The sequence below is a fragment of the Thamnophis sirtalis genome, unplaced genomic scaffold, assembly GCF_051295495.1.
Source record: "Thamnophis sirtalis isolate CommonGarterSnake01/CBP01778 unplaced genomic scaffold, rThaSir2_p1.2 scaffold_8, whole genome shotgun sequence".
Lineage (NCBI taxonomy): Eukaryota > Metazoa > Chordata > Lepidosauria > Squamata > Natricidae > Thamnophis > Thamnophis sirtalis.
Window position 1 is genome coordinate 31,223,185 of NW_028261388.1, and position 15,490 is coordinate 31,238,674.

General features: G+C 35.8%; 1 protein-coding gene across 1 annotated transcript; it reads right to left on the minus strand.

The window, feature by feature from the left end:
• Nucleotides 1-1,365: 1,365 nt before the first annotated feature.
• Nucleotides 1,366-8,887, minus strand: TIPRL (TOR signaling pathway regulator). Its single transcript, XM_014069307.2, has 7 exons — nt 8,631-8,887; nt 7,002-7,181; nt 6,167-6,266; nt 5,933-6,064; nt 5,295-5,390; nt 4,587-4,649; nt 1,366-3,633 (listed from the first exon to the last, which is right to left on the minus strand). Exons 1-7 carry the CDS (start codon nt 8,729-8,731, stop codon nt 3,499-3,501), a joined length of 807 nt encoding a protein of 268 aa, XP_013924782.2. The 5' UTR covers nt 8,732-8,887; the 3' UTR covers nt 1,366-3,498.
• Nucleotides 8,888-15,490: the final 6,603 nt, after the last annotated feature.

A 15,490-nucleotide genomic window follows, 5' to 3' on the forward strand; every position in this document is an offset into this window, starting at 1 on the left:
CATATTCATGATTTATTATGTCATACTGAAGGAAAGTAAGAACACAGGGTTACTAAGCCATGCTTAGCTTTAATATACTGTAATACTCTATTCCCACGCTGAATGGATTTTTCCTATGGAGTCCCTTCATATTTTTAATGTTTTTATCTTCAATTTTATCTGAAAATTGAAGCAGAGTCCAAGGAAAATAGATAAAATGTGTGCAGTACTTTCAATGTTGAATTTATGTTTACTGACAAAGAAATAAAGGGTGACTAGTATAGAACTATTTCAAGCTTTTTAGCTATCATCAGCTAGCTGTGTACCCTTCTGGGATGCGAACCGAAATGTTTGTCGGTAAACTTAAATTCAACACAAAAATAGTTTAGCGCGAAAGCGACTGCCTGTGAAGGCTTCTGGATTGGGGCTGAAAGGTGAAAGCTGAAGCAGTATGCTCCGCCCCATAATTGGGTAGATCAGGCTGCCCTGATAGACCAGTCCTACCGGAAAAACATTCAGTACTTTCAATGTTCAAATGCAACACTGTAGCTGAAATCCCATTGAGTCTCTTCAACACCCATCAATGATGGTGTGAGTTTTCCTCTTGATGTAATCAATAGTTCTAGCATAATTATATATTAATGACGTGTATGGGAGAAACAAGTATGGTGATTTTCCATACTTAGTGTAACCTACCTTCACATATTGCATAAATTCTTATCAATAACTATTTGAATATTGTAGAACTAGGTTAGCTACAATTAAGCAAGAGTTCTCCAGAGGATATTAAACTCAATTCTACTCTAGCCAGCAGGGTAAAATGATGACAAACCAGGGAATGGAATACCATTCTGGAATTAAGGTATGGTTGGCAGTAACGTAAGGCCTTCCCCATCAATGACTCTTCACCAAGTTGTCTAGGCTTGTTGAGAACATCCAGTAAGCAAAAGAATATTGATCATCTTAACTCACTTAGAAGTTCGTGAGTTAAAAGTTTCTTCTCCATGGACAGCCAAGGAGCAAGTCAATTAAAGCTTAAAGATCAACCTGACTCTTAAAACAAATTTTTTCTTCCATTCCATTGTGTCCAATTCTCAGAGACTGGCTGGACATGTCCCTGTAGCTTCCTTGGCAGTTTTTCAAAAGTGGTTTACCATTGCTTCCTTCCTAGCATGGACAGAAAGTGACCAGCTTAAGGTCACCCAGCTGGAACCAGAATTCATGTCTCCCAATTTCTAGCCTGATACTTTAACCATTACACCAAACTGATTCTCTATTACAGGAATTACATGCCAACAAATCTGAAGAAAATCAACTTGAAGAAAATATTTTTTTAAGTTAAAAAACCCCTTTCTTATGGTAATATCTAAAATGAAAGTGAGATGCTAAATGCAACTTTTTTATTTTGTGACTGAACACAAACCCATTACATGTTTCTGACTAAACAATATAAGCCTTTTTCATGCTTACAAGAGTACAACTTTAGCCAATAGTTCTGCACAAGTGCTATTGAAATGAAGGGATATACAATATAGCTTCCATTAACTTTAAAGTTGTAAATATTGATGGTATATTGTACCTTTTGAAGGTATGAATTTGGTTAATTTCACAAAGAAATGTTTACAAGAACAAATCCCACACAGGAGATTTCACTACTGTTAAATGTCAAGTAGAACATGCATGATAAGGATCCAGGGATAAGGATCCAGTTTTCTCTCCCTTTCTGGTCTGTTATATGCAACTATTGTTGTAGGACAAATAGAATAAATTTAGCTTCTTGAAATTTTTTAAAATATGACTAATTTTATATTTGTTAAGTGTTGTTTGCCCTTGTTTTTGAAATCTTTTTGCTTGTTTCTTCTTCTATTTTATCCCAATCACTTTTGTAGTCTAATCATCAGTTCTGTTTTGTTATATGACTACAAGCATAACTAGCTATGAAGTATAAACAGTTAAAGCTCTCTCAAAATATAGGATTGATGTATTTTTCTTAATAAATTATGTAGTCAACATATGTATTTGGGAAAAATACTCTTTTTCAAAACAAAACAAATCCCTGCCTGGCTGATTTCTTAGCTATGCATCTATGTTAAAGTAGTGAACATCCAATGTTGTTTCAGGTAAGGCTTAGTAAAGTTTAAAAACCTAGAAGCTAACCAATATCTTAACACACTGACTACATAAGGCCCAATGCAATTTGTTGCTAATTTAATGGACACTGAATTAGACTGCCTTATATTAGTACTTCTGAAAGGGTTAGTTATTTGGCTTTTTCAAGTAAGAAAATTGAAACACAGAATAAAAAAGGATGAAACAAGCAGTCTTATTGATTTTCAAATTCTTCTCTCTTGAGGCAATAGATAAGAAAAATCATATCAGAGAAATGTATGTATTTACACTGTATCAGACTGAGAATTTGTATGAGACTATAATATATGAAAACAAACCTAAAATTTATTATTCTGTTATTACCAAATCTCAAATATTATTTTCCCTGTGTCAAATATAAGAGGATGGATATACCAAAATGTAGGAATTGAAAATAAGTTTTAGAAATAAACTGATGAAACAACTTCTCTACAACAGTTCAGTTTATCTTCTATAAGAAATATATGAATGGTGCAGTTTGATAACTATTTTATAAATATATGTGCAATAATTTTTATCAAAAATACTGATAACTGAAAGTATGCATGTCTGTCAGAGTTGCAATAGCCAATACTAGTATTTTATATTGTTACAAATATTATGAGTTTACTTTTTGTTAACAATGTAATCAATATAAACTTGCAATTTTTTTAAAAGGAGGTAACTTCAGGTTGACAAGAAGGAGCATTAACAATTTTAATCTATGATACCATATTAACATCTAATTTATGACCAAATGGTAGGAATCAGGCAAAAATGGATCCTATTGTTATCTGTACTTAGTCAACTTATTATGTAGCTTGTTTGTTTTACAATTAATGAATGATTTAGCTTTGTTTAGAATGTAACAAAGCTCATATCTGATAAGACAGGCAGCAAGCAAATGAGGATTATTAAGAATACCATTCAATATACATTAAATGTAATGAACTGAAATTTCAAGCATCAATGATCTTCAACAAAGTAATCAAATTTAACCTAGAGAAGAAACATAATTATTTTCTTTCACACTATATGAAACACAAGTCCTTTTATAACAAAAGACTATGTTAAAACAACATCCTTAAAAGTTACTGCGCTTATGAAGGACTATTGTGTTGTTTTGATTTTTGAACATCTCTGCAGTTTCTTGAAATGTTGCATACTTTAATATAAGTGATCCTGATTTGGGATCTTAATCTCCAATATCAGAAACAGCAGTTTCCTATTACATCAGAGCATTTTCAAAACAGAGACACAATGAAGGTACAGGAAAAACTTCCAAGGCTACAGACATTTTAGCCAGGCCTCTTTACCCATCATCTTCACTGCTAAGGGCCAAGAAGATAAGAACAGGATCTATATCAAGTTCATCAGATTATGCCGATCTCATTAAGTGCCTTCTGGTGCAGCTGCAGATTCATGGCATGAGTTCTCAGGAAATTCCAGCTTCTCACAAATATGTTCCTGGACAGGCAAATACTGGGCAATCTCATTAGGATCCGTGAACAGTGTTGGGGGAATGTGCTTGAAATAGGAGAGAGATCAGTATTTAGAGAGCAACAAAAGAGAAAGTATATCTAAATATAAATGTAGGTTAATGTTACATTAACATGTTTGGCAAATATTCTTTTAATTACAGATTTTTGCTTTCCAATGTTTCCTCCTCTTCTATTCTGAAAACCGGACAGCTACAGAAAAGTGAAATGAAATTGCTTACTTATTTATATGGTCTCCCAATTTGCATTTACAACTCGGAATGAAATTGTGCTACATAACAAATTATTACACTACGGATAGTGGTGTGCTAGAACAGGAATTTCTGGAATTTTGTGAGGTGATTGAGAGCAGAAATGAGCCTCAATGCCTAGCATGCACTGTTCCACAGCCAGTAGACCGAAGGAATAGTGATGGCAATAGACATTTAGTATTAATGTCACAATAGCAATATACACCACTGACTAGAAACAGAATCATATGAATTGTAAGAATTTGTTTACCAAATCTTTTCCCATGTTATATAATTTTAGAGGTTCAGCTGTGTGCCTGAGATTAAATAATGGAATAAATAATTACAACAGGAAATAAAGTTGAATCTTTTGAATAAATACTAGCCCTGCACACACAAATACACTTGAGTGGTCACAAGAATGAAGAGCTACTACCAGTGTTTCCCCAAAAATAAGACCCGGTCTTATATATATTTTACTCCAAAATAAGCAGTAAGGTTTATTGGGGGGGGGATGCCTTATTTTTCTTTCATGTACAGGAGACCCACTTCTGCTTGCTCGCAGCCACAACGGGGCAGGAGGCCATGTGGCATGCCAGTTGCTACACAAAAGCAAACAAACTAGAAGAGGAAATGGTTGAATTGTTCAAGTCATACAAATGGACCCACTCAGTAATCTCAATAGAATATAACTAGAAGTTTTAAGATATCAGGTAGAATATATATTTCTATTTTTCAAAAATATTAATACCTTTAGATTTGATACTTTGCTTTCCCTAGAAGTATATTCCCGCAATATGTATGATTTGTTGGCCTATTAAAAAGAAAGCAGATAAATTGTATTTTCATAACAGTGAAACAGATTTAATATGTACATATTGTTTCAAATAAAATGAAATTTCTGTAGTACAAAAGTTGTCTATTGCAACACTAACAAAGAATCCTGTTATGATATCCAATAAAGATGCTGTAAATCTAGTATTATTTACAGATACTAATAAGCCAACTACATTCATGCTGGAAATAACATATGTGGATCCACATGCCATCTTAAATCTGGTAAGATCCATACAGGATGTACTTGGGTAGTATATTTCTATATACTGAATATTTGTATTTTAAAATATACTGTACAGATGGAATGTACACAGTATTACAATAATTGTACTACAGACACTATATAAATTAAAAAACTAATAGCGGCATATCTCATTCCTAATATTTTTAGGCCTACTCAACAAAAGCCAGGTACAGAGAACAAGGCAGAGAGATCTTTGGGATTTATAGAAGTCTATTCAACTGGTTATACAAAAAACGGCTAACAAAGCTGCAACTATCATATTTCTAAAATTAGAGACAATAGTGTACGTTTATTAGCAAATAAAATGTCAGTTCACATCAAGGTATACCCCGTTTTTATGAATTTTTCAACCAAATGTTCACATTAAGATTTTCTTACCTCATGATAAACTCTTGTATCATTCATCCTAATAAGAACTCCATCAACTCGCAGGAAAAACCTCAACAGCACAAAAAAACTGGAAGGCATTACTCTCTGTCAAACATAGCAAGAATAATTTGCACTTGCACACATTTAAAATAGATTACTCTAACAGGTAATTAAAAACATGATAAATGTCTTAAAAGCCTACATTAGTCAATAGTATTACATTTCCAATAACTTTTAAGAAGATAATCTTAATAGATCTTAATTTCCTGCAGGCATAAATACATGATCAGGAAAATTTATCAGTTTTGTATTTTTATAAGTCTGGGAAAATGTCAGCAACGATGATATTACTTTTAGTATACAGGTAGTGTGTGTATTATATAAATTTTTGTATAGAAAGTGTTTCCTGCATCATCTTAAAATCAATATTTTGCATGTTGGCAATGACTCATTTATATCCTCATATCATTTAATTAATTATTTAATTATATAATTCCAAGTAAATAAAAGATTATTTGAAATTTAAACAGGAAAACGGCCCAAAGAAACAAATTTAAGGAATATTAACTTTGTGAATCTCTCAATTCTGTATTTTTCTGCATTTTATACAATTATGGAAGAAGCATGTAAAAGATTACTGGACTCACAATTTTGACACTCAGACTTGAAACCCCATGATCGTGAAGTTCATCTTCAAACAAGAGCACTTCTTCAAAAAACATTATCTGTTCTTTGGCTTTTAACTTTTCTGTATCTATATGTTCTGTTGTGGAAGAAACCTAGAACAATACAGTAAAAATTAAATGTTCTTTCTTATATAATTGATTCGCCAACTGTTCAACAAATTCATTCTTGCAAATAGTTGACCATCACAATCATACTTTTAACTTTAGTGTTTCACCAAGCAGAGTTCCTTTATAGTCTGTTGTGTAAGTCCAATCATATGGTTTAACAATTTCCTTTGTGTGTTCGGGCTCCGACCTACAGGAAAAGACAAATATAGCATATTAGATACAGGACCAGGCAAAAAGTATTGCTACACATCTATTTTACAAAATACATCAAAGATGATTCTATAAATCAATATGCATCTGTAAACTGATAGATTTAATGTGCTAAGAGAGAAAATGTGGTAAAGACATTGCAGTATTTTTTAATACTATTAAAAAAAAATCTTTACTACAGAAGCAACGTAGCCCCCTTCACTTCTTCCTGCTTTTATGCTTATTCTTATAATTATGTGCATTGTGACCTGGAAGTAAATTCAGTTTCAATCACCCAGAAATAACATGTATAGGATCATATGGTAGCTGTTCAAAGATGAAGCAAAATATTGGATATTTCATCAGGATTCTTCATCAGACAATCTGATATATTTATACAATTATATTTGTGCAAGACCACATGTGCTTCAGAGTTAACAGATTAACCATAATTTCAAAATATTTAAAGGTAAAGATAAAAGATTAATTTTTAAAAGTACAAGTACCATTCATAGAATACATAGGAAAAAAGGAAGGCTAAATAACTGTCAAGATCACATATCAAATGGACAACATAAATACAAATAATTGCTTTAAAAGAATTTCAGATAAGTATAAGAACTGAAGCAGTTTGGAGAATCAGATCTGAAGGATTACACAGCTTCCAAAATCATTCCTTAGTGCCCATCAAGCTATACTATTTAAAAAAACCCACAAATAAATATGCTATTACCTGCTTTCTTGCCACTCTTCTGCACAAGCAACTTTAACCATTCCTTGGGTGTTATTTACACATTTTAAAGCATCAGTTGCATTGAACTCTATGCCAAAGAGCAGTTCATGCTGAATTCTTAGGATATTGTCACCAAACATCATTTCTGGAACGCATGGCATGTGCAGTTCTTCAGCTAACCTACACAGACACAAGATTAGATTATTTTGGAGCTGATTTTATAATTTAATTTTATAATTTAAAATAAAGATGTCTATTTTACCATAGACTATTTTAGTATACATTTATTACATATTTGAAATTAGCAGATGGATGGCTTCCCTCTTTTCTCCCCAAATCCTAGACAGCTGTGAGTCACTCTTAGGGATGATGGAAGGTAAAAATTCTGTGTATTTAGTACGTAATTCTAATAACAAATATAAAATCAAAACAGCAATCTAATACGGTTTGTCAAATACAAGAGGAAATAGACACAAAAACATATATACAAAGTTATTCATATATTTAGAAAGAGCATCGCTACAGAGTGAAAAGTACAGTATATTGAAAATAGATTGATATGGGGATATCAGTTAAGAGAAACTGTGATTTTATAGAATTGTCTAACAAAACAGCTTAATTTTAAAAGTCTGAAAAGTATTCTACAAAGAAACCACTAATCATACTAAACTAAATACTTCACTGCTAACTCTGTAGATAAGAAGCAGGGGGGGGGATCAATATCTTAGTGGTAGACTGCACTCGCCATGTCTCAACTTTCCATTTACTGCATATTATTACAAATCTTTGGCAGAATTACAATGGGGGAGGGGAATTGTCATGCATTTGTAGCAGGGATTCTTCAACATTTTACCATCACACTTCTTTTTTGTATAATCTTAAGGTACACACTTCCCCTAAAAATCAAAGACCAAAATATACACAGATGAATAATAAGTGGAGGGGGGGAAGCAATGACATCTTGACAGAGGTAGATTTATGAAACTCAAAGGTTCTTCACAGCTCCCCTGCACTCTGCCTATACCTCCCTAAGGATGGTACACCTCATATTTGGGAAGCTGCTACTTTAACAACCCAAACTATTCCTGCAACTATGACTACAAACCTGGACTGCACAATTCCAAACTTCAGCACCCTTAACTGACAGCACAGAGCCAGAAAATTTATGTTGCTAAGTGAGAAACTTGCTGAGTTTTGTTCCATTTTACAACTTTTCTTGCAGAATTGTTAGGTGAAACACCGCAGTTGTTAAGTGAATCTGGTTTCCTCATTGACTTTGTTTGTCAGAAGGTTGCAAAAGGGGGCAACCCCATAACCCAGGGATACCGCAACTGTCATAAATGTGAATCAGTAGCCAAGCATGTGAAATTTTGATGACGTGTCCATGGGGAGGCTCCAACGGTCGTGAAAAACGGCCATAAGTCACTTTTTTCAGTGCCCTGTTGCAACTTTGGACGGTCACGAAGAGAACTGTTGTAAATCGAGGACTATCTGTACCAGGCTAAAAGCAGCAAGCGGCTTTCTTGTGACGCTTGCCGAGCACAAGGCAAGCGCCCACCGCCCACCCCTTTCTCTTACAGGGGCCGCCACCTCCCCCTCCCCACCCCCAATAGTCACGCCCAATCGCACCTCTCGGCATCGGCCGACTTGATGATGTGGGTCCGAGCGGCCGTTAGCTTCCACGGCCCGAAGGCAAAGTCGCGACGGCTGCTTTTGAAGACGGGCATCATAATGGCGGCGTCAATCCCAAGGCGGCCAGCATAGAGACGGGAAAGCTTCCTTCGGCAAATGACAAGAATAAAGCCCCGGATAGGAACCTCGCAAACAAACGACCTCAAGCGCCTCTTCCACACGCAGCAGCAGCAGCAGCAGCGGTACCGCCCCAGTCAAGCATGCCGCTTCCGCTGCCGGGTTTTCAGGCCTCCGTTTGAAATGAAAAGGCTTCAGAAACTCGCCTTCCGGTTCCTGGTCTCTGTAGGGGCGGCTTTTCAGGAGCGGAACACGTGTTTAAAAGTTGACTCAAAAGAATTCATCAGTTTTTCCCCCTTATTGTACTTGTTGCAGGGCATTGAAATAATTAAGGCCTCTCCGCAGGAAAAACTGCAAGCATCTATGCAGCGAAAGGGCAATTAGGTTATTTCTCCAGTACGTTTTCTGTCAGATATTGTAAGAGGAAAGCGTTGCTGGTCTGTGGTCATCAAAACCCAGAAAGAAAGAAAAATTAAACTTAAAAAGGGGGGGAAACTTCAGAAATGATAGGGGACCAAACCCTGCGTTATCTAGTGCTGAAATCAAGAGTGTAATCTATATGCATCCCTAACGTTAAAACGAGCTTTAATGATACCTTCTGTAGATAATAAGTCATATAAGGGTTTGAAAAGATTTGGGTTTTTTTTTTTTCTTAAGAGAATGGAAAAATTGGTTTCTGTGTCTTTTTTAAAAAGTGGACAAATAATCTTCTCAACTTTCTTGAACCATTCATCACTTAGAAACAATTACAATAGCAGGAATTCAATCGGTACAGTCCTGTTGTGTTGGAAGAAATGTCCTTCTGGGTTCAGTTCCAAGTGGGGGAAAAGACACTTGAAACATGGAGGCTGCTTGGAAAGATGGTTTTAATGATGCACAGGACCACATGGTTTGAGGTCCTGGGGAAAAAGGCTCACATGCTTCAAGATGTTGAGTGAAGAAGAAAAAGAAGGGGCTTGCTGAGAGTTCCTGAGTTTTTTATACTCTGTTCAGCCACCACCTCTCTGTTTCCTGTTCTTGTGTAAGAAATGAATTCTGGTTGGTTGTCAGACTCCCATGGGGCCATGTGTTTTGAGTCCAAGTTTGGTGCCCTGTGGTGAGATGGGTAAAGCGCTAATACTATCATGCCTTAATCCCATCACCCTGGAGCTGAAGGGGCAGATATTTGTTATGTAGAATAGACTGGCTCAGGCATTTTAATGGGCCATTGACAAAGATGAGGGCTATTAAGAGTGAGTCTGTTTCCTGCCTAAAAACATGTTTCTCCATTTCTTATCCAGCGAAATATAATATTCTGCCTTTTCAATATTTCCTAGGATATTTCATTTTTCTAGGAGAGGGGTGGGTGCTAACTTCCTACAGTTCCATGTAAATAATTGGAAAAATTGCACATATTTTATTGTTCCCCTTTATGAAGGGTGGACTAGTCCCTTTTTATCTTTCATTTTAGTTAAAAATTAACATTAACTAAATTGAACATTAACATTAAATTTATTACTAAATTGAAACATTAGATTGTTTACTAAATTACAATTTAAAGTGGGGAACAAGATATGTAATCAATTGGTTGCTTAAGAAGTAAAATGTTTTAAGACAGGAAAAAAACACCGAGAATACACTTTACAATATACAAGTCCAGTTACAGAGAACCTCTAGATTTTGCTAGGTTAGAATACTTAGGTTATATTACTTAATACTAACAATGTTACCTAATGGTACTAGGAATTGTTCAGCAACATCTGGAAATCCTCTTGTTCTTTGCACTGGGATCATATCTTTATATCAGTTATTTTTTAATACAAATACTTTTAAAGTTGACTCTTTTATTGTTCCAGTAGATAACTGAGCAATTGCTGCTTTTCCTTTTTTCAATATAACTTGTAGGCTAAGCAGACTACCTTACTTCTCTGAGCCAGTAAGAAGCAGCTTCTAAGACTAACACTACACAGTCATATAATCTTGGATTTAGTTTGCTAAATTTGTTTTTGCGCTGATTTCCAACCTTCAACTATGTTTGTTCAATACATTAAAAAAGCTCAATAAGAAGCATGTTAGATGACATTTTATACTTACCATCTCTCTCTCCCCCCCATCTATCTATCTATCTATCTATCTATCTATCTATCTATCTATCTATCTATCTATCTATCTATCTACATATACATATACCTCATATACATATACATATACATCATATACATATACATATACATACATACATACATACATACATACATACATACATACATACATACATACATACAGCATATATATATGCTGGTCTTGTTGTATTCAGGTCTTTTCCCATGTAAGATTGAGATTGTCTTGGCAATGTTTTGGCAAGGTCTCACTTGCCATATATAGAGATAAAGAGATATAGATATAGATATAACTAAATTGTGGCTTCCTATTCTTAATGAGCCACTACTGGCAGAGTCTGTTTTCTTGAAATTAAACACATTTGCCATCATGGGTTTGGGTGTAAAGTAACACACAAAACGTGGCTCAAGAAATGTTCATAATAGGAGTAACTTGTCATATATATTTTAACTTAAATTTTTACATTACTATTTAATGTGAATGTACAAAGTTTTCTGTTTCTTGAGTAAATGAACCTTCCATGTGATGATAATAATAAAACAACAACAACAACAATAACAATAATAATATAAAGATTTCTATCACTTAAATAGCATTACTTTGATTAAGAAAAAAAAATGGAATTTCTCTTTTTTATTTTGTTTTCTGTTTTTTACATACTGTCCCATATATTGCAGTTTTCCTTTTCATCTACTATAACAATAAATATATTTTAAAAGGAAGGAAATTGAATTTCAAAGTTGTAAACTATATTCATTATAAGTGTTCTATATAAACAAAAGCCAAGCAAACTGATAACCTTCCTAATCATTTTTCTGTATAGTCTAATTGCTGCCTCTGTAGTTTTTGATTGTGCAGAATGCAATATCCAGTTCAGTCACCATGAGTATAAACTTTTAGCTGCTCAGTGAAGACAGAATGTTGCCTGGGGTATTGTGGAGATATACGATTGTGGACCTTCTTTAGATATTGAATTACAACATCTATCCCAGTGCAATTCTATGGCATATATATGAAATGAAGATAAAACGATAATAAAATCACAATATGGAGCCATAGAATTGCACTGGGATAGATGTTATATATGTTATATATATTTGGTAAGATTTTATTGAAACTAAATTTGTATATCAGTTATTATATGACTTCTGTAAATGCCATATGCTTAATAAAGAAATAAAAATGCTATATCTCTTCATATTAACCAGAAATGTAATTACTTTTTGCTAAAAAAACCAACAACTTTATAACCCATAACATGTTCACATTCATCAATATTTCACATATTACAACAAGAACATTATTAAACAGTAGACATATAGTATATAGAAGAGGATGTGATGACTCAGGGTTAAAGACACTGAGCTTATCAGCTCGAAAGCTGATAGCCTGGGTTCAAGACAAAGGTGGGTTGCTCCTGGTTACAGAACTGGCAGGTCTGGTTGCAGAACCGGCAGCGACCCAGGCCTGTCATGCCCTCGAACTGGTTTCCTCGCCACGGCTGGGGCACTACCATTTTGGTTTTTAGTGACTGCACGTGTGTGATTCATTGTAAATTGTTCTGAGCATGCACAAAGAACAATTTACAGTGAACTGCGCGGGCACACAAAGCGGGTTGTGAACCGGTAGTAAAATCGGCAACAACTCACCCCTGGTTCAAGACTTGAATACTGTGAGTAGATAAATAGGTACCACTTCATTGGGAAGGTTCCTAGTCATTTCATGCACCTAGGCGTACAGTCATGTTGGCCATTTGATCAGAAATGTCTTTGGACAATTCTGGCTCCCTTGGTTAAGAAACGGAGATGAGCACCAGGTCCTAGAGTCGGACCTGACTGGACAGTAAACTTTTAACTTTACTTATGTTTTTTTTTACATATCACTACTATGTGCTGCAGTTATTTAAAAAAAAAACCATATTTCCTACCAAAAGAATCTCCAATTTTCTGTCATATAATTACTGTAGCTCAGTGGTGTCAAACTCATAGCATCACAGCAGCAGCCCGTGACATATTGGGACTTTTTTCCCTTGCTAAACCAATGTGGGCAGCGCATAACACATCTGGCCACGTGACATATTGGGACTTCCCCCACCTTCGCTAAACTGGATGTGGGCATGACCAGCACATAACACATCTGGCCTTTATGCCAGGAGTTTGGCAACCCTGCTGTAGCTCAACCACATTCTGCAATAATTACATTTTCATTCATTCTGTCAACTGAAGAGTGTAGTTTATCTGATTGGAATTTGGCATGTTATATGAACCTGGTCATTTGGTGCCAGGTATATGAAAAATATTTTATAACTTGGTATATGTAAGTCTGGACAGTTGTGGCTTATTCAAGAAACCACGCTAAAATAAAGTATGGCTACATCTAAAGTCAGAACCAAAGTTGGGAATGGTGGAAAGAATGCAATTTAAAAAAAATAGTTATTTGTCTTTGCACTAATAAAAACTTTCTAAGGACAAAACTCCAAGTAGGATGTTAGAGCATGTGCATTATCTCAGCAATGGTGCAGTAATATAAATAATTGGGCCTGAGATTTATTTGAAAGATTTATTACTGTTCTTGTTCTACCTGTGGAAGATTTTAATTGGAACCAGAAATTAGACTTATGCATAACCTACAATTTGTAGAAATTCGCCCTCCCCGGGCTCCGGAGGCTTTCCTGAAGCCTAGGAAAGATGAAAACGGCCTCCCCCGGGCCTCCAGGGGAGACCGCTTTCACCCTCCCTAGGCTTCAGGAAAGCCTCCAGAGCCTAGAGTGGGCAAAAAGACAGACCCAATGGACCAATTGGAACTTTCTTTCTGAACTTCCGGTTGGCCCGTTGGGCCTGATTTTCACCCTCCCCAGGCTCTGGAGACTTTCCTGAAGCCTGGGGAGGGCGAAAATGGCCTCCCTGGGGTCTGTCTTTTGCTCTGTCTGGGCTCCGGAGGCTTTCCTGAAGTCTGGGAAAGGCAAAAACAGCCTCCCCTGGCCCTCCAGAAGGCCGAAAATCAGCTGGCTGGTGCGCGCATGCACACCAGAGCTGAGGGCTGCCGAGGACTGCCGTGCCAGCAAATATGGCTCCGTGTCCCACCTGTGGCAACCATGCCATAGGTTTGCCATCACAGTAGGCCATCTTCTGCATTCTTGTTCTTTCATTAATTATTTTGCTTTGTTCAGATAAGTTAAACATATTTTCTTTGTAGCACTCTGGACTGTATAATGTGCCCAACACTGTTTTGTCCCAAAGAAATTAAAAGACTTTATAGGTGATAGCAGCTATAATTTCATATTAGATCAAAACTTAAGAAAGAGAAAAGTAGTAAATTTGTTTAGACTGGCATGCTGTTCTGACATCTTTATATGTAGCATTGGCAAATAATTAGTTTTTAAAATTCTTAAAGGCTGATGTTCACCAAGGGATAGATGACAAATAGTTTGACTCAAGTCTGAGTATTTCCATTGTACTAAGACATGGTTCACTTGACCATATTCTGCTAAATAAATTGCAGTCAGTGGGTTCAAATAATGTAGCAAATCAATAATTCTTTATAAACTTCTGATTTAGCGTATGTCTGCTTAGCCAAGAGCCAAGGTGGCGCAGTGGTTAAATGCAGCACTGCAGGCTACTGCTAGATCAGCAGGTCAGCGGTTCAAATCTCACCGGCTCAGGGTTGACTCAGCCTTCCATCCTTCTGAGGTGGGTAAAATGAGGACCCAGATTGTTGGGGGCAATATGCTGACTCTCTGTAAACCGCTTAGAGAGGCCTGAAAGGCCTATGAAGCGGTATATAAGTCTACTGCTATATTGCTATTGCTATATATGACTGTATATTATGATTGGTTGCTATGTTCTCTGAAATTCTATTTGAAATAAAATTTACAAATAGTACAGCAAATTTTAACATTACGCAATACTGTAGTTTTAAGTTACAATCTCTCACCACTTAACTGAAAGTACATTCTACCGATTTCCATTTTAAACATGTAGAATTGCAGTGTAAAATGAACAGATTTATTACTAATTTGAAGCAGGATGTATCCAAATTACCCAATAAACTGTTGGAAGAATGGTTGCACTCATGAGATATTTAAACAATATTCCTTTATGTAAAATGTGATTTTTAAAAAAATCTAAGGAATTTCCCTTTATAGTGAATTTGTCTGCTATAGGAGTTGCCTGCTATAGAAACAAATCATCTCTTCATTTTTGTTTTGCCATTGTGCAAGTGATACTCTTCAACTGAGAAAGAAAAATGATATACAGTAAAGCAGAGGGCAGCATGAAAGTTTTTCCGAAGGGGTGAAGAAATGGAATGTTGGAAGGCTGGGCTAACTAACATAAATTATTTACTTAGTATTGGTGAAGAAAATTTGCCTTCGAACATTTCATCCTACTGTCTCTATAGACCAGCTTTTCCCGCAGAAAGACAGCTTGTTAAAGCTGCTTTCTAATTGTAAAGGAATTACAAAAAAAGTTAATTACAATGGAAACATGAAGGGGGAGGCCGAGCTGCTGAAGAACAAAAGCGCGGCGGAGCAAAAAAGACAGGATGGGAATGTGGGAGGAGTAAAACGGGGATGGAGGGAGTGTTTCAAGGAAGGAGGGATGTGAAAAAGTAGATGAGGGGATGGACGAGAAAGAGGGGGG